This window comes from Phoxinus phoxinus (assembly GCF_949152265.1).
Source record: "Phoxinus phoxinus genome assembly, chromosome: 2".
NCBI lineage: Eukaryota > Metazoa > Chordata > Actinopteri > Cypriniformes > Leuciscidae > Phoxinus > Phoxinus phoxinus.
In genome coordinates this window covers 38,252,594-38,271,949 of record NC_136877.1, presented here as the reverse complement: position 1 = coordinate 38,271,949, position 19,356 = coordinate 38,252,594, and the positions used below count along the sequence as shown (strand labels likewise).

The window sequence follows — 19,356 nt, the reverse complement described above, 5'->3', positions numbered from 1 at the left end:
GCTTATGTTTGTATATGTTACGTTGTATGGAGAGTGTTACCCTTGCCTGTACCAGTTTTGTTTAAGTTTGATTCTAGTAAAAGTTTGAATTGGAACTTTGGGCCTCAGCCTGTCTTCTTCCGCACCATACCCGTGACAATAAGGATGTGTAAATGACAGATTTGTCATTTTCAAACATTAAAATGCTGGCCACCACGCTATAGGGTTGAGCAAAATTCAGAATTTAAGAATTGGAAGTGGAATTTAATGAACTACAATTCAACAGAAATGTAACAGGTTATGTCATTGGCAACTGTTTTTCCACCCTGGTCCATAAATGTGTCTAAAATAGTTGTGTATTTGAAAAATCCTTTCTTACTATTCAAAGATCAATTCTGCATCCTGTTTGCTTCCTCAATTCAAATTCAGGAATTTAATTGGAAGTTAAAAACATTCTCAACCGCTAACCCAGCACCATGCAACATGTCAGAGCACATGCCCTTCCCACCAGGCCACGTCTCCAACAAAAAAAGAGTTCCTTTGTCCGGGACTCCACTTGTGAGCATTTGTGATGTTTCTTCCCCTGCCATGATCAATGGCGACCCAGGAGATCCCAGATTTCAGCTTGTAAAGGCTGTGCATTGAGGCCTCGTCTGGGCCCATCTGAAAAGCTTTTGAAGCTTCTGTATGTGGTTGAGAATGTGGATAAAGCGCACAGGTGTCTGTGTTCAATTCTACTTTCTGATGCGAGTCAGGGACCAGCACCATGCAGCGCAATGGCTAATTAGAAAGCAAAAGAGAGACAAACTTTTATTTCACAATGAGGCAGTTCTATCATTCCACGTTGCATGTATGTGTAGACTGGTGTCTTTGTGGGGAGTCATGATGAAATGTCCAGGGACAAACAGAAGTCCCATCTGTTCCTGTTTTTCATCTGCAGTCAAAGCCTTGCTGCTTTCTCTAAAAGCTTAACAGAGGCAAGTATTTGACTTCATTCAGTTCACACACACACATTTTACATCTGCTGTAAACTCTTCTGCTTGTCAATGTGGCTGGGCTAAAAGTCTTGTTTTATTTAAAAAAGGAAAAGGACCATTAACTGCCCATTCTGAAGTCAGTTGTTATGGTTCTTTGTCGATGTCTGCGGCATAATGAACAATGGCCAGGTGGTGCCAGAAAACCTTCTTTCAAAAACACGTTGATACGGCAGGATATTTAGTTTGTATTATCAGTAAGCCATGTCCCTCCAATTGTTTTCTCTGACAGACCTTTTTTGGTATGCACAAAATTAATTTCCAAGTGAAATGAGTTTTGTACATCAATGTACATCTCCCAAAGCTTAGAAGTAATAAACTTGGAATCACCATAGGCTTAACACTTAGCTCACAAGCTGATAAGCAAACTAAAGATGAAAAACATCATATCATGGTGTGCCACCCTGGCCTGGACCAGTGTGGAAATTCAAACTGGTATTATTAACAACATGGATGGGAATCATGTGTTTTCTGTACAGTTTGTTTGTGTGTGTGTTTAGTTTACACTTTAGTAACCATGTGTTTATTCTAATGCCTGATCAGTGATTTCTGATGTGTAATTATTCAAGTTCAGATAGATTATCTTTCTCTCAAAATCGTTCAAATCTGTTTATGCATCAAGTCAAGTCACCTTTATTTATAGCGCTTTTTACAATACAGATTGTATCAAAGCAGCTTCACAGTGATAACATGAAAACAATACAACAAAATTTGTTTTTAGAAGAAAATTGCATCGTCCACCTTAAGACTAAGGCAGATCAATAATACATCATCAGTAACTAAACGATCAACTTCACATCGTTTCTCTTAGAGGGATGAAAATAATCTTATTTAAACTGTGATTAAATTATACAGAAAGTGATCAAAGAACGCCCCCTTTCCAAAACGCCCAAGCTGTCAATCACACAGCGCAAGTTTATCTGGACACTTGCCAAAACTCGTTATGAAATCAATGACGCTGTTACACTGCACAACGAAGCTCTTACTGTACTTCCATCGCGTTTGCATTGTTATTTGGTGAAGGCATTCGTGAGAGTGCAAAAATTGCGTTGCAATGATAAGATCTTTTCATTCACTCGATCAACAGTCTGTCATTGCTCAGTGCTCATCACTGCAACCTTTCATGTGATGGAATAGATTGAAATATAATGCTATAAACAATAGTTTTCACGATCTCGATAGCTGTAATAATAAAAACGTAGTAAAAGTTTTCGAGAGAGTTCCACTGAACTGGCGTTTACACTAAAGCCTCAAAGCAGACACGCCCCTTAAAACAGAGCATTCAAATCAGAGAAAAAAAAGCCTTTTATTTCTAAATTATGATAATTTTTTATGTAAAAACCATACTAACAATCAAACTTTTGTTTTGGTTTTGGTGTTTCAGAAAAAAAATAAAAATGTGTGCATCGCTACTTTCTATTCTCTCTGCTTCCCTTTATCACTAATCAGTCAGTTTCACAAATCGACATCATCAGTATCTCCACAAACCTCTGCCCTGCATGGTTCAGTAATGGTCCCAGTCTCCATAATTGTCCACTTTTATGTAACCTGGAAATTTGAAAATGGCAGAACTCACGCTATCCCACAAGAATATTTCAGCAGCAGCATATTTCAGTCTCTTTTTTGTTGTTGTTGCACACTTGCCTTTATTTGTTTTTGTTTTTACACCATTGTTCTCAATATGCATCTAGACATCTTGTTTATATCTCCAATGAAAAATAATCACCTTTAATTCCAATTTCCCCTTTGTGGACTGAAGTGTTGTTATAATTAAAAAATAGCACATCCATGAACCAGATGCTTGAAATAAAAGCAGAAAGAAGAGGATTAGGAGTGAGGAGCTGCTTTCCACAATTCATTAGACATGCTGCTTTACTGCTGTTCACTGTGTCCTACTGTGCTCTAATAAAAACTGAGCTTCATGTTGGTGAAGAGAAACTCTTTGTAGTGATCGTGAGGCCCAGATGGCTTGATTGAGAGGGACACCAAGCCTTCATGAATCCTGCAGAAATGGAAGCGGAGGTCCAATGACCTCCTTGTAATTTCAGTTGTTTTGTGATGCTGATTATTGATTGTTATGGTACTGCAACCTTCAGTTACGTACCTATTCTAATGCTTTCATTTTGCATTCATTAAGTGGCTTGAACTCTCTCCCAGGGGCCGTTTATTGGGTAAATGCTGTTTGCTGTGAGGCTGGACGAAGTGAAGTCAGAGCCACTGCCTTTTGGCCAGTGCAGTAAATAAACCACATCGACTCCCTCTGGAAGTTCAAATGTCTCAGAAAATGAAAGGCGGTGAAGAAATCTGGCCATGCAGTAAATAAGAATTTGTGTCTGCGCCTTTTCCCTTTAGGTATTGCCTCTTTGTCTTTACAGTTGTTTCATGGCTGCTAGTTTAGACTTTCATACTGGCATCACTTGAGTTGTTGTAAATAAGCAGAAAATGAAAAGTCTGTGAATGACAAGATTTGCATCCTCTTTCTCCTTCATTGCTGTTCTGCAACCTCTGACTATTTTATGTGTATCCTCTCATGATATAAGCTTACAGTCTACAGTGTCAGTGTAGGAAAGTTATGCACTTTGAGAGCTTGATGGACCATTGACTGCTGTTGTCCCAATGTGTTTAGGGGATTGGACGCAACATAAATAAAGTAGAAATGTAGCGAAGAGATTACGTTTTTGTTTGATATATTTTTGTTAATTCAGTAATACTGAAGTATAAAAACGTGGTGCTCTCACTCCATTTTACACATTTTACTATGTTTAAATCCATTCTGCTGAATGATTTTCTTCTGAAGATAGTGTAGAAAATGTGAAAAATGAGGTCTGTAAGACGGTCACAGACTCAGCCGTACCATCAGTGCCAGATCCTGCAACTCCTTCGCTACATGTGCAAGACTTGCCTGACTCCTTACCCGTGTTCCTGTTTGGCAATCTTCACCTTCTTCTGCCCCGCAACCATCCTCTTTAGTCCCACAGCTTTGGCTTCCTCTTCAGTCAGTTCGCCTACTGAAACAAAAAAGAGACTATTAAATCAAGCTAAGTTAATTCCATACAGTGCCTTACGTTTGTTGTCTGTTGGTGAAATTTGCTTCAACAGACTCACTCATTCCATTGTCTGTTCTCTCTGTTCTGTGACATGACAAATACCTGGACATTATCGACAGTTTAGTCCACTCTAGTGTTTTCCTTTGTTGTTTCCTTTGTCTGTATTGGTTTTAGTCTTTGTCAGATCTTGTCATTATAACTGTGGTTGTTCTGCTTATCGTGTTTTTGTTTCCTTAGAACCTGACAGGTTTTCACCTGAGTTTAATTTGATTAAAAAAACGGCTTGCAAATAGATCCAGCACTTTTAATTTACATCTTCATTCAACCCCAGCATGACATATATAACAGCCCCCATTTGTACATTTATATTGGTTTGTATAGCCTTCAGTTTGCATATTGTTTACAGCAGAACATTTGCCAAGTTGTTTTTTTACAGTTTTTTCCAACTGCTTACACACAAAATATTTTAATGTCACACGATTTTTGAAACCTCTCACTCAAAGTGCAAAACTAAACACCAAATCTCCAAAACCGTAAACTATTTCTCAGCCTTTGACTCAGTTTTCAATTGCATAAGACACTTTTTTAAAAACACTACACACAATTCTCGACCTAAAACCCAAACATCTAACAGGAAGTGACTTGCTTTCCTTTTCTAAACACAACCAATCAAAATGCTACACTTATTCACCAGGTCACACACACACTCCTCACATGTGCAAACACTACAGTAATTGCTGATCACTAACCAATCACTGCTTTACTGTAGTATAGGCCTATAAATAGGTCAAAGGTTAGATTACCTGTTTTGAACAATGGATGCCAATAATGGACAGAGACCCGACACACACAATTGTGTTTTTACTGTATTCTAAAGAATATACTTTTGGTTTACATATGTTTATGGTTTTGTTGTATGCTTTACAACAGTAATGTTTGGCCTGATAAATATTTTCTGTTTCTACATTGCATTGGTGTTTACAGTGTACTTGTTACCGCTCTCAGCAGATTACTTTCACTGGAAAACATTGTATTGAAATGTAGATATAAGCCTATGAAAGACTAAAGAGCTTTAGATTTTGAACAACAGTGTTTGCTTGGTATATCCAAAAATTTACTATTATGAAAGAAGTGTTTGCCATTTGATGCGAATGCTTCATTCTGACGTGTGTTTATGGCATTTTGAATGCAGTGTTACATTTTGAAGGAGATGTGAGGCATTTTGCATTTTGTGTGTGCAGTTTTGGGAATTGTGTGTAGAGTTTTGAAAAAAAAGCGACATGCTTTTTTACAAAACGTGTGTAAGCAATTGGAAAAAACTGTAAGTGAAATGTAACACATAATTTGTAGAAATAATTGAAAAATTTAATGAAACCGCTGCTAGTTAAATCACAGCCTTTTGCTTTCAAAGGCCATATTGTGACTTTGATTTAGTGAATATTTAGATTCAAATTATTAGATTAATTGTGCAGTAGTTGGGATATTTGGATGGGGGAAGATATTGCCAGCAGACGTTGGACATTTTTCTCCCTTTAAATCTTTGTATATTTTCATAAACCGATTTCAACAGCTGGCCCACAAGTTGATTGCCCCATAGCGAAAGCAAGGTCCTGGTGCTTTGACTTGTCCATCCTTGAATGTGTTTAAGTGTCTTTTATAATAGCACACCACCCACACTGAACCACTGCAGTATCCAGTGACTTCATGCCGAAGGAATTGTTGAGCCGGTCATTGTTATTGAAACATCCAAGAGACTGATGAACTTTATCGTCATTATAGCTACTTGTGTTTTATTTGATCAAACTGCTGTTGAGTGGATTTAGTGAATGTAAAGAGCATTGTAGGGGTGTTATGTCTGAGGCAGGGGATGAAGAGAAGAATTGTGTGTATTAAGACCTTGCAGGTGTGCTAAGTTATAGAATATTACCTAGATAAAATATACACAAGATTTTAGGTATAAAAACTATTGTCAGCCATGCATTCCTCCATAGATTTGGTTTGAAGATCAAAAGGTATCCAATTCCTAATACAAAAAATGATAACATAAAAAGAGATACTAGTCTTAGCAAAGCTGGACAACTGTTCAATGGCCTGATTCTGTCTCGTCAGGAGTGTTTCTCAAACAGTAAGCTTCGGTTGTGTATGGGACCCCAGGTACTGTAGTAGCCGAATAGCTTTGTGCTCAGTAAGTGGAAGGATATGGGTCATGATTGATTCCCTTTGCCCCTGCCATACTGGAATGGACTCCAGAGACCGATAGAGAAGCCAGGCTCCTCAGTGTTTTTGCCATGTTCTTTGAAGGTACTGCACATAATTGAGTCCTTGGGGTATAGAGCTTGGCCTTCAGTGCTCCCCTTTCATGCCTAAGGTTTTCTCTGTTATAGCTGTCATCTACAGCAGAAACTGAGCTTCTCAAAACCTGATCTGCATTTTACCATGTATTGCTCAGAGGGACTTGTATGGGAAGGGAATCCTTACAATAAGTATTGTGGTATAAAAAAAAACTTTTCTCTACAATTTTTTTTTCCTTCATCGAGGTCGACCTGACCAAGGACAACTTGTTCCCAGAAAAACCTTTGGGAGGCCTTACTTAAATGCTAGATATTTAAGCTTCCGTTAAAGTGCAAACAGTTTCTAGTTGCAGTGTTCAGACTGCTTGAATGTCCATTGGATCTGTCCATCAAATGACACTGAATGGTGCTGACGTTAAGCAAAGCACATGATGTGATTCCCAGTGCACATAATATCAAACTCCTGATGGCTGCTAGTAATCTCATATATTTCTCTTAATCAGTGGAGGTAACATTTACTTTTTGCAGTTAAAGGTTGGGTAGGTAAGAATTGTCTAAAGAACTTTTTTTTCAAATTGGCTTAAACTATCTTTATATACCAATACATAATTAAAATGTTGAAAAAGAGAGTATAAAAATTGAGTGACTATAGTGTATTTAATCTTCAAAAAACACAGCTCATTAATTCCTACCGGGACGAAACTAGTGATTGGCTTGCGCGACTGTCACTCTCCGTCGCCATGACTACCGCCGCTATTACCTGGCTCTGCCCACGTGCGCGCAGTCGCGCACCCGTTTTTAGGTGGGAGTGAATGGAATTAATGAGCTGTGTTTATTGAAGATTAAATACACTAGAGTCACTCAGTTTTTTATACTCTCTATTTCAGAGTACTTGCATTTTAATTATGTATTGGTATATAAAGACAGTTTAAACAAACCCTACAAAGCTGGTCAGAGTGACACAGGAAGAGTCTAGAGATGAAGGTGGAAAGCTGGAGGTGTTGGTTGATCCTAAACAGTGTTGTTATAGTGAACTAAAACTACTGAAATATTTTATGAAATAAAAAAAACTGAAATAAAATCAAATATATATATTTGAAGAAAATACTTAAACTTATATATTTTTTTAAATAAATATTGCATTGGCAAATAGCTGAAATAAATTGTATTTGAAGTACTAAAATTAAAACGGAAATATAAAATAAAGCTATATAGAAATATAAAAATACAAAAGTTACTAACAAAACCAAATAAAAAACGTAATCTATATAAAATAGAATATAAATATAAAATATAAAAATAAAGCTAATTAAAATATTAATAAATACTATAGTATTAGTACACAAATAATACTAATAACATTGGTCTTGAGGGCATTAGTAGAATACGAGTTTCTTTCTGTTGCACAATGATGATTCACCTTCCTTCTATCCTATTTATCTTTTACTGTCTAAAAGTTTCATACTGGCCATTAACAGTTTGCTCTATTTTGTCACATTGTTCTAGGCCATAGCCTGAATCTGTCACATGGTGTGACAGGTCATATGTTGCATAAGCAATCTAACAAGTGCCTATTTTTTTAAAGGAACAGTTGCTTTGGAGTGTGTATGCTTTTTTTCTTATTGTAACACAGTACACTTCAGCATGTTCGTCTCTTATAAGTTAATGTTCACAAACCAAACTATATTCATTTCACAATTAGTGACATCACTGATCTCTATGCAATTTGTATTTTTTTTATTTTTAGATATGGTAATGGATTATTAATAAATCAATTCTAATTCAAGTATAATACTTACAATGACCCAAATAACTGCATTACATTAATATTGTTAAAGTTCCCAACAATCTGTATTGTGTTAATGCTTTGTTTTATGCTAAAATAAGAAGTCATATCCCAAATGCACATTGTATAAGCTAGTTAAATACCTGTGTATAGATTAACAGACTCTCAGTTGAGCTACTGACATGTTTTCTGCCCAGTTGAGCTGAATCAAAACATTTTAATATATTATACTACTTTTTAAAATTGCCAATGTAGCCCTTATGGCAGCTGAACACAAGTCTTAGTAATGAGTGCTGGTTTGTTTATCACAATTGTGATGAGTTAGTCATCACACTGTGTCCCAGCCATGGTAAAGTCAATGTGCCGCTCTTTCTCAATCATCGTTTCTCACAGTTTGTGAATCATGGCAGGCTGTGGAGCCTGCAGAATTGAACGGCTCCTGGAGGATGTAACTCCACTGTGCAACAGCTGGAAAGTTACAACAGGCAAAGATCGATATGGCTTTGAAGCAGAATTAATGTTCAGGAAAAAGCACATGTTCCTTTTTTAAGTATCTTTTATTCTTTTTTCTTTTTTTTACAGGATATACATCTCAAGTTTGGTCTTTTGCCTCTCTATTCTGGGTCTTCTAAACATTTCATTGTAACCCAATTTAATGTGATCTTGTTGATCTTGTGCACCTCAGACAGTTTCTGCGACATTTTATTGGTACTCCATTTTCCTCTCTGTTTGTTTCCATGGAAACAGATGAACATTTCAGTCCCTTAGTGCCGAACTCCCCACCATGGCTAATCTGCTCTTGATGCTCTGTGCTCAGAGGGTATAGGTTGACAAAGAGTTTTCTACAGTGCATTAAGTACCCGCGACATAAGTGCCTTATATTGTTTCAGTTGTGTGGCCTCCTGGCTGATAATCAATGTGGTAATGATATTTTGTTCCTTAGAAAAATTGGTCATGTGAAGCATCCTTAAGCTTGAAGGTTAAACTGAATAAACTGATTGTGATGGCCTCTGGAGAAATTATTCTTTCTGTGAGTGCAGGCATTGTTCATATTAGCCACCAATGGTCTCAAGGTCACTGGTCAGATTATAAGCATGAGGCCTCTGTCTTAGTTGGATGCCCTCGTTGTTGCAGAAGTGATCCAAGCAGACATCTATCTGATCACACTTGAAGCACTAAAAGGATGCATGAATACTAATAGCAAGATGGTTGCAAGATTTGAAGAGAGTTGAGAGGTCTCAGTACAGTGTTTGCTTGACATGTATTTCATGCCATATGAAATAATGACTATCTTCATTTTATGCACATTTATTCACAGTCCCAGAGAAGAAGTGTGAAGCAGATTTCTGAAAAGCAGCACGCTTGCCATCAGCTGGAAGAAGAGACATATACAGGTACATATGGTATGGTGATTTCTGATCATTTTTAATCATGTCATCAAAATCTGGCTCTTGTCACTAAGGTCAGCATGAAAATAAACATTCACTTGGTTCTGAATTTTAACCTCACAAATAAACCAGTGAATACATCCTGTTTGTGTATCCCAACAACTAACAACTAGGGTTGTCAAAAGTACCGGTATGTATCGATTCTGACAAAACGTAACGACAACCGCCTTTCTGCAATACTGGAAGAATCATGTACTGGATTAATCTGGTACCCGCTGATAGGAAGCTGCTTTCAAATGTCCCCGTCTGTATTTGTGTGAGCACTTTGTGAAGAAGGTCAAAGGTCTCTATTACAACGTGTTTTCCCAGCATTGATAATCACTCAAAAAAATAGCTCTTTGGCTGAACATAATCCAATCATGGACAGTGGTTCCACGTGACTGAAACAAGTAAAACCCAATACATCTTGATTAGTCCTGTGATCTACAGAACAACAAACTAAATGAACTTTTCTTTACACATGTAATGTTCAGTGTTGGCCGTCTAGAAGTGATGCTGGTTTCATCCAGAGCACTACCATAGTGATTGCTTCATTATTAAAGCAACTTGAATTCTTGTCAGCAGGTCAACCCAAGCACAAGCTCAGCACTTCACACTGGTAACCACTAACATGACAGAAACTTTTACATACCAACATAATAGTACATTAAACGTTAACAAGTCTTGCCATTTCCTCAACTTGATAAAATAACACTTTATTTCAACATTTACTCTCCCAATTCAGCCTGTGCAAAGAATGATGAGAAGTGAAAGTCCTGTTTCTGTTTGATTGGTTTACTTGATTGGAGCATGTTATTTCAAAATGAAAGCATCAAGTTAAGTCAAAGAGTTACTGTCAATTTCACATGAAGCAATCACATTTGAACCAGAAACCTGATACAATGGTGATAAATAAAAATGAATTGTTTAAATAAAGAATTCTCTGTGAAATTTTACTGGTGTTGGTACCAACTACTGAGATTTTGGTACAGTGACAACCCTTGCTACAACTATCCATAGAAGTATTCATCTTTTGATAAAACCCTCATCCTCCATCGGTTGTTATTTTAATCTTGGTTTCACAGTGTTCCCCAATATAATTCAGCACACTTTCCATCTCCCTCAACAATTTCTTGGAAAAATCAGTTGTTTGTCTCTAATGCTTGTCATGCCATGTTGACAATATAATAGCAAATGCTCCTAATCTTTTAAAGTTGGCATGAAACTTTTCTTCCCTATTGTGACGTATATCCGTGTGGAATTGCTTCTCGCTTCTCGCAAGAGAACAAAATGTAGGGTGGGACTTAATTGGGAATTGATTGAATCGTTGTCGTTTTCTACTTGCAATCATTTTGTGTGAGTGAAAGGTTAGAGGGGAAGGATTGATAGCCTATACTCGTCTGGCTATTGGACAACTTATAACATAAAAAAAAAAAAGATTCGTTCATTTTGATTTCATGGTGACTGAAGGTTTTACATGCAATTTTTCCTAGTTAAATACATTATATGCAACGAAGTAGAATTTGCCTTCAGCCTACAATCTTGAAAAAGAAAATTACAGCTAAGAGAGAACACACTCTGATCTTGTGTGTCTTATTCTGAGCAATCTGAAAAGATGTTTTCCAGGGATACTACCATGATTTCTGCTATCAGCAACTTCAGACATTCCCACACTGAAAAAAAAGTATTGTTCTTATGCTGGGTATATTGTGGCTTCTTGCTAAATTCAGCCGCTCTTAGAATGTACAAGCATAACAAGGGTACATTTTATCTTTTGATTTGTATGACATAAAATGGCATTTTCCCTTTGTTACCAATTGTTTTGTCTATAGTGCTTTCTTCCCCTTCCTTCCTTTGCAAGTGCAAAACTTTCTCAAAACAAAAGCTCGGTCTGAAGGGTTGTAACACTCTTCTGCATTGTTTCATTCATGTTATTGTTAGTATTTAGAGCAGATGGTGCAAGAGGGTTTCATGCTGGCTATTTTCTAATGTTTTTTTTTTTTAATCAATACTTCTCTCTCCTGCTTTGCTCTTTTTTTCTCTCTGGCTCCCTGTGTCTATCACCTTATCTCAACAGGGTGTTAACAGACATTCAATAAAGCTAATGCTAAAGGTTTTCCACCAGCTTCAGTTTTCATGGCTGAAAACATGTTTTTTTGAGGTTTCATGCCAGAAAGTGTGTCATGGCAATCTGAAAGTTTATTAGAATGTGGACATTTTGTAAACCTAGAATTCTCTTGTTTTTAAGGAAACCAGACACCCACACTATCTCGCGTACATGTTTGTATCATTCGCAGCATGTCGTTGAAAGTGTAGATGTCTTCTGGCAGATGCCTTGCTCTCAGATTGGGACTGGTATCCTCCAGAGACAGAGAAGAACAGCATAGTTCAATGTCTATCAGTTAGCAGATAGCACTCAGTTGCCTTCCAACACTAACAGCCTCCTTTCCTTTTAGAATAATTAGAGCTGGGAACATTATGGTTACACCCAGAGGATGTTAGTGTTCATGCACTGTCCTTTTTGCATGGTTTTCAGACGTATTACTTGTTGTCTCCTTTGTCATTGACAAAATTAGAAATAATGAGAGAGTTTCATTTATAATTCTCCTAAATTATAAGAAAACTATTTATTGTTTTTTCCAAACATATTTTAAGTTGATTAAGTTGAATTTTAAGTCCAATTAAGTCCAATTTTTCATTTCTTGGCAGGATTCTCGGTTTCTCACTAGTCTAGTCCTTGACATGTCAATGGAGAACCACCATTAAAAGCCTAATTTAGGAATATAAATATTTGTTTGTGTGTGCAGGGGAAATTTCTCAATAGCCTAATATTTATTTATATACTGATAACTTTGAAATAACTATGTCTAATGTGTTTTATAAAATTGTTACATTTCATAATTCCCTAATGTTTCTAAAATCCTATTAGTTGTTGGAATTTGTGTCTCATTGTCTGAAATGTATGGATTCTGTCCATATGAAATTATACTTGTTTTGGCCTTATATGTGCAATACCTGGTCCTGACATATGATGTCCACCATGTTTTGTCCCTCACATCATCATGCTTCTACTAAGAGGACTGTCCACAGATCTCTAGTGTATTTTAGGGTCAGCGTTTTCATTTTCTTAAAAAAAAAAAAAATCTGTTTTGTCTGTCTGACCTTACGTCTGAGTCAAAACACATCATTTGAAGGTCATAGCATTTTGTGTGGAACAGAGTAACGGCTCCTGAATACCAATGGGGCCGTGCTAGATAAAACATCTCATACACAAAACTGTGATGAATTAGTTTATATAGTTAAAGTTGGCATTAAATACACCCTATCTGTTTTCTAAATGCATCTTATTGTGAACAATTCATCCACGCATAAGTTCATTTGTTTTGAGCTTGTAATTTTGAATTAAAAAGCTAAACATTTTAGGCTTCTAATCATTTAGGCTTCTAATCAGTCTAGGCTTCTAATCATTAATCATTTCGGGTTAATCCTCACCTCTTTTTTTTACAATCTAATGCAAGCTCAAGTCTATAAATGACTCCGGCCTAATTTTCCGATAATCCGTTTAACTCCTTTCGTCACAATACGGAAGAAAAGATCACTTCTGTTACATCGCAACTTACTTTAGTGTTGCTGTTTGAGCATAAAAAAAGCTCTGCAAAAGTTACAAAGCACTCCAAAGGGATTTGTTCTCTATATCAGTAAGCACTGTTTCTACACTTAACAATATTCCTCATTTAAATAATTCCCACCCAAGGCATACGTATAACACGACGAGGCCTGGTTGAGTTGCGTTAGTGTGTTGAAACCCGCAGTTACGGATGGTAGGAAATGTGACATTTCCGAAACATTTCCAATCAGAGCACATTGCGCTTTTCGAAGTGAAGGGATTTAGACATGAACTAAACAGAGCATTACAAACAGACTAGGAAGAGAGGCGCTGCAACAAAATTTTAATTATGTGGACGAATAAGGCATTTTGTGAACATTCAAGTATGAAAACCTATTCTAGTATTAGTAATACTAGTAATAATTTGTAATATTCCAGTAATACCAGTCCATATAGGTGATTAATTAAAAGTCTAAACTGGTAGAAAGAATCACTGTTTCTACTGTGTAAGTGATATGAACTTCGAAACATTCTGAGGTTTATCTACAAGGAGAGGCGGTGAGAATATTGGTGTAGCAACTAATCGATCCTTAGCCTAAATGCACGGGTTGTAAGCGTCTCTCCTGGTTAGATTGAGGTTCTGACATAATTAGATATGCAGGCATCTCTCTACAAAAATACCATCCTCAGACACATCATACTCCAGAATGCAGATAGCCGTGCATGATTGAAGGCGTCAGGCTGAGAAGGGAAAGACATACATATTGGCTTGTGTTTACTGATGCATGCTATGAAAATAAATACCAGTAATGCATTAGCATGTTTTTGTGTTGCATCGTGCTATCAAATGAAAAGGCAACTCTCTTTTATCTAAATTATTGCCTTTAAGTGTTGCCCTTTTGCTTAACGCACTCCTTTGAGAAACTGAGTAGCATTCATTGACTGAGTTCTGCGCCAGAGAGCGGTTCATTAATACACAGGTTATGATGTATGTGTTGATGCCACATGAGATGGTAAGTCAGACAGCCATTTCCCAAGGGCTTCAGTAACTGTCTAAAGAGAAGCGGCAAGTCCTATAAATTCACTTTACGTGTCTGCTTAGCATTCAGCTCACCTCGAACTGCAGCCATTGACTCATGCTCTTTAATATGGATCTTTCCTCCACCCTCCTCCACATTTTTTTCTCTTTCCTATCAATTGAGAGCCACAAGAAGAAAATAATATATTTTTTTGTATGTTGATATTTTGTCATGCCATTCATTTGAGGTTATTTAGTGCAGTGACTTTTCATCAAAGGTAAAAGCAAGAGCTGTTTGACCTGAGTATCAGGTGCTTGGAAATGAAGATCTGGAAGAAAAAGAAAGACCCCTCATGGGTAAAAACAATCTTTACTAGGTCAGTCTCAGTTCAGGAATGCATGCATGCCAAATATATCATGGTTTCGTAAAGAGGACAAGATACAGAGAGGCCCATACATCTATTACAATAGATCTTTTGATAATATAGTTAGACTTTTTATTTGGCTTATTAAAATTAGTGTCTGATCATTGTGTAGCAAATAATTCAACTTTCATCTTTCAGTATTGTCATTTCCACCTCCTTTTCATCATTGTGAACAATAAGAAAACTGCTGAGGGAAGTTTTAATTTGAAAGTCTAAAGAAGTTTGGCACCATTGAAGGGTCCATTAATCAGGCTTTAACTTTGACTCATATCTCTCTTTGTATTTTTAAATGCAAAAGAGAGAGAGAGCTTTCAGTGCTGAAGCGTTTGAAGTTCAATATATTCCACTGAAATCACCCCCATGCTGGCACAGTGATGAGAAGAGTTAAAAGCATGCTGTCTGGTTTATATCACTGAGTAGAATGCAAATATTTTAAGTGGCTGTCTTTTACAATGCAGTATGGCTTATTTCTATTTTATTTTCTTGTCATAGCAAACATTAGTTGTCTGTAAGTCAACCATTTTCTCAGCAGATACAAAGGTCCATATAAACAGCAACATCACTTAAAGAAATAGTTCACCCCAAAATGAAAAATCTGTCAGCATTACTCAACCTTATGTTGTAAACAAGTATGACAAAACATCATTGGACTTTCAGTGGATGGACAATTTTTTGCCGCTTTTCAGAATATCTCCTTTTGTGTTCCGCCGGGGGGAAAAAAGAAAGTCATACAGGTTTGGCGCGACTTGAGCGTGAGTAAATGATGAACTATCCCTTTAAAAGACTAATGAAATAAGAAAGTTGTGCCAGAACAGTCCATATTTATTTATTCTCACTGAAGCTACCAGTAAACATTTGCACCATTGTATCTGAATTCAGGCAATACCTTGTTCCTGTGGTATTCTTTCACTGAGCTTCAGATTGATTTGCTGCCAAAAGGGGCTTTGCAATTTGTGACAAGGAATCGGAGAGAAATGTCAGAAACAGGCATTTAGTCTGACACCCTTCTTCCCTTTTTAATTGGTGAGTGTGACAGACCTCTGACAAAAGACAGCAAGACTTCACCAAAAGCAGTCATAGGTGTGACATCCTTTACCAAAGTTGTCACCCTTTTTAGTTAGAAAACGTGATAATCCATCAATCAGAAACATCTTTTCCCATATTATTTGTTAAGCAGTTTGTACTTCGCAACCAGAAGAAACCGACCAGATGGAGAGATCTTACACCAAAGCTGGATCTTATAGGTCAGCTGAGACAAACATGCACAGATGGTTTGAAGAGCAATGTCCTCACGTCGCACTCAAAAAGCTTGTAACGACTGTTTACTTGCAGTGTGAGGAGTGGATGAAGAAGATCCTCCATACTGTCTGTCTCTGAGCTGTACCTCCCAGTTGGAGCCTGTCTCGTGATGGATGAGGGCAATGTGCTCTGTGAAAATACTTCATGTGTATTCTACGATTCTTCCAGGCAGCTGTGACAGGTTGATTTATCTAGAGGTAGAGGCAGAGTGTGATTGGTTCTCTTCTGGATGCAGAAATCATAGTTCAATCCTGCTCCTCCACTATCTCCTCGGTCATTAACTTTCATCTACTGCTCTAACAGTGCTGTGTTTTTTCTCTACAGTTCAAGAGGTCCCTTTGCATTAAGAAGACAGATCAGATTTTAGGGTGCTTTTTGAGTTCAGTGAGCAAAAAACAACCCAAGACCGTGAAATTTGATATGTTGCTACTTGACTTTTAACTGAACAGAAAACAAATGACTTTTTTATTTGACAAATTGTAGAATCACTGGATTAAGAAGCACTTTAGTTCCTTTTTTATGTGGTGATTATGTAGTGATTCTTGTTTTATTTGTGCCATATATATATATATATGCAAATGACCAGTAATATTTACTTGTGAAAATGTTTATGTTTTGTTTTGAATATTATTTATTACAACAAAATTTGGACGTGAATATGTATCTTAAATGACAAGAAACAGTTCCCCATTAATTTCAAACTGGATATAACCCAGAAAATGACTGTCACAATCTGGTCCAATGATGAGGAAAACAGATCAGTTCATAGTTCAGGTCAGAGCATAACGTTAAGTATTTATTAAATAAAACAGAAACAAGTAATCCACAGAAGAGAGTGCTCAGCGTAACAGCGTGTAAAACATAACAATATCGGACAATGATTGAGACTGGAACTTAAATACACAGTGTGCTTGTTAAATTAATGTCCATGTCAATATAGGTTGCGGGAAACTAGAACAAAGGAAACAGGCAACAATAAATGACAACATATGAACACATGAACATAATGGTGACAATGACTTGTTTCATTAGTTATGTTTACATTCACTAATTTTCATCTATCCGAATAAATCCAATTGAATTTCATATTCTGAAAGTTCTGTTTATATGTTAACACAATTTTGCATACTAGGCTGGTTTTATCAAAATACTTGACACAATTCACAAAACCACACACCCAAACTGCAAAATGCCTCATATATCCTGCAAAATGAAGCACTGCAACCAACTACATAGCATTATCAAAATCAAACTTTTACACGAAATGGCACACACTTCATTCATATTACCAGATTTTTGTCTAACCAACTACACACTGTTGGGCATAATGAAAAGCACTCTCATCTTTAGTATGCTTTGCCATAATACTAAAATAGTTCAAATTGTTGAACATTTTTCTACAAACAAGTCAGTGCAACATATGCACAGCAGATATATTTACATTGGACTGAATAAAAATATGCAACAATATATATATATATAGAAAAAAAGAGGCAAGAAAAATAATAAAGTGGTATTTTCATAGTGCTTACATCCTGATTGAAGTGTTAACAATTAACCATTGGGGTGTTTGGCCAGGTGGCACATGTATTGGCCAATTAGCACATGTAGTGTCATTTTGAATGGCAGTGTTTCGAAATAGCAAACATGTGACTTTATGTCAGATTGTTGTGTCTTATGCAGAGAGTTGTTTTCAGTGCATTTAAAAAGTGCCATTTTGAATTGCAAAATGTGTGTAAAGCAGAAAATGTGTTTAGACTTTTGGAGACTTGAGAAGAGGTTTTGCTCTCTGTGTGTCAGTTTAAATAAATGTGCTGTGCAATGTTTTCATGTCATTTTAGTGTGTTAGCAATTGGAAAAAACTGTAAATCATTGTTGCAAATAGTGTTGTGTAGAATCTATGACCATTTTGAATGGAGCCTGGAGCCCTTCAGAGCAAAGCAGCACAGATGACCAAAGTAAATTAGATACATAGGGCCATATTTACTAACAGTTTGTGCCAGCGCAAACCCTCTTTTGGCATTAAAAATCTAACAGGATTTACTAAAGACACGCATTGAAAAGGCGTGGACATTTATTTTTGCGGCCGACCTTATTGCATATGCATTTGTAGGAGTTTCCTTTTCAGATGCAAAATCTTTGGGAGGAGAGTATATAAATGAATCATGCAAGGTGATTTTCTAAGCTTTGTCCACTCCCATCAGCGCTTTTGTGGAATTGCTCTCTCACGCTAATTTGCCCAGTTTAGTAAATCTGGCCCAGAGTGTAAAGAGACAAAAAAATCAATCAGGGTCCATGTAATATAACCCTTTTGCCCATTATTGGAGTGTCTGGATTGTTGTGGTGAGGTTTAAAGACCTTAGAGAAAAAGGCAGCTGTGGCTCTGTGGTAATGGCCTTGAGACTTGTGGGCTGAGCCTTCTAACCTTGTGAGGCTGGTGGTCTTAATCTAAGAAGACTGATATACCACCCACCTTTCCACACACACACATACAAATAAAATTGCTCACCCACCTGCAAGTTAACCGAGTTTAGCGGGGCTCTTCTGCCAATTATAACACCTGACTGACTCGCAGTGTTGCACAGGAAATTACTTTGGGAAAACCACGCTGGAGGGATTATTGAATTATGCCAGAACTGTTCCGTGAGAGGAGAGGTGGAATTATTTGCTGCCACGGCATCTACCGTCAGCTCTCGTGAAATCGGCCAGCTGTTCGGAGCTATTTTTACAGGGACCACAGCTGCAGAAAGCTAGCCGAGAGACTGGCTGGTCATAGCAAGCAGAAAATATGAGAGTCCCTATGTTATTATACGCACTACTGCTCCACCTGATCCCAAGGGCCAGTTTTTGAGGCAGTAGCTTATTCAAAGCTACCTGAGGGAGGTGAGCTCCGGACCCATTGTACTAATGAAGAACTGTACCATCATTAACCTAAATTCCCTTAATGGCCTGTAATTATAGAGAGTGCACTGTCAGCGAGGGACACTTTAGCTTTGCACCGAAGGAGCACTTACAATCAATCTTATTCCTCTAAAAAAGGAGAAAAAGCATCAAACATAATATTCCTTATCATCACACAGCTGAAAAGCAGGACACTGAGTATAAATGGAGGGCAGGCTAAAAATGATCATTAATTTCAGGTAACCAAAATCTAATTCAACCTCTCATTATGTTGTATTAGCACCCTCTAATAGTGTTTTTGTACAGCGTGCACCATCTATTGTCTCGTAGCGGAGCAAAGGGAAATTTGCATCATTGAAGAGGCGCAGGTGATGGAGCACCATTTGAAAACACCTGGAGCATATCAGCAGAAAAGAGCCGAGACTGCTTAGATGAATTCAGAGAAGGTTTGGGGGCACACAGCTTGCGGTCTGGAGTGCTGAAAGGACATGTTTATTTAGCTGGCTGGTGTGAAGATGAACAAATGTGCTCCAGCAGTCCTG

General features: G+C 37.3%; 1 protein-coding gene across 2 annotated transcripts in view; it reads left to right on the top strand.

The window, feature by feature from the left end:
• Positions 1-19,356, top strand: part of tspan18a (tetraspanin 18a) — a 31,083-nt gene that overhangs the window by 6,894 nt on the left and 4,833 nt on the right. Inside the window, exon 2 of one of the 2 annotated variants that reach the window (XM_079587226.1) lies at positions 9,456-9,531. Coding sequence is in view for 1 of the 2 variants with exons in the window: in XM_079587225.1 (XP_079443351.1) it covers positions 9,538-9,540 (3 nt within the window). In the remaining variant the exon portion in view is untranslated. Of the gene's footprint in view, positions 1-9,455; positions 9,541-19,356 lie in introns of both variants that reach the window. The other variant, XM_079587225.1, reaches the window with a different exon arrangement.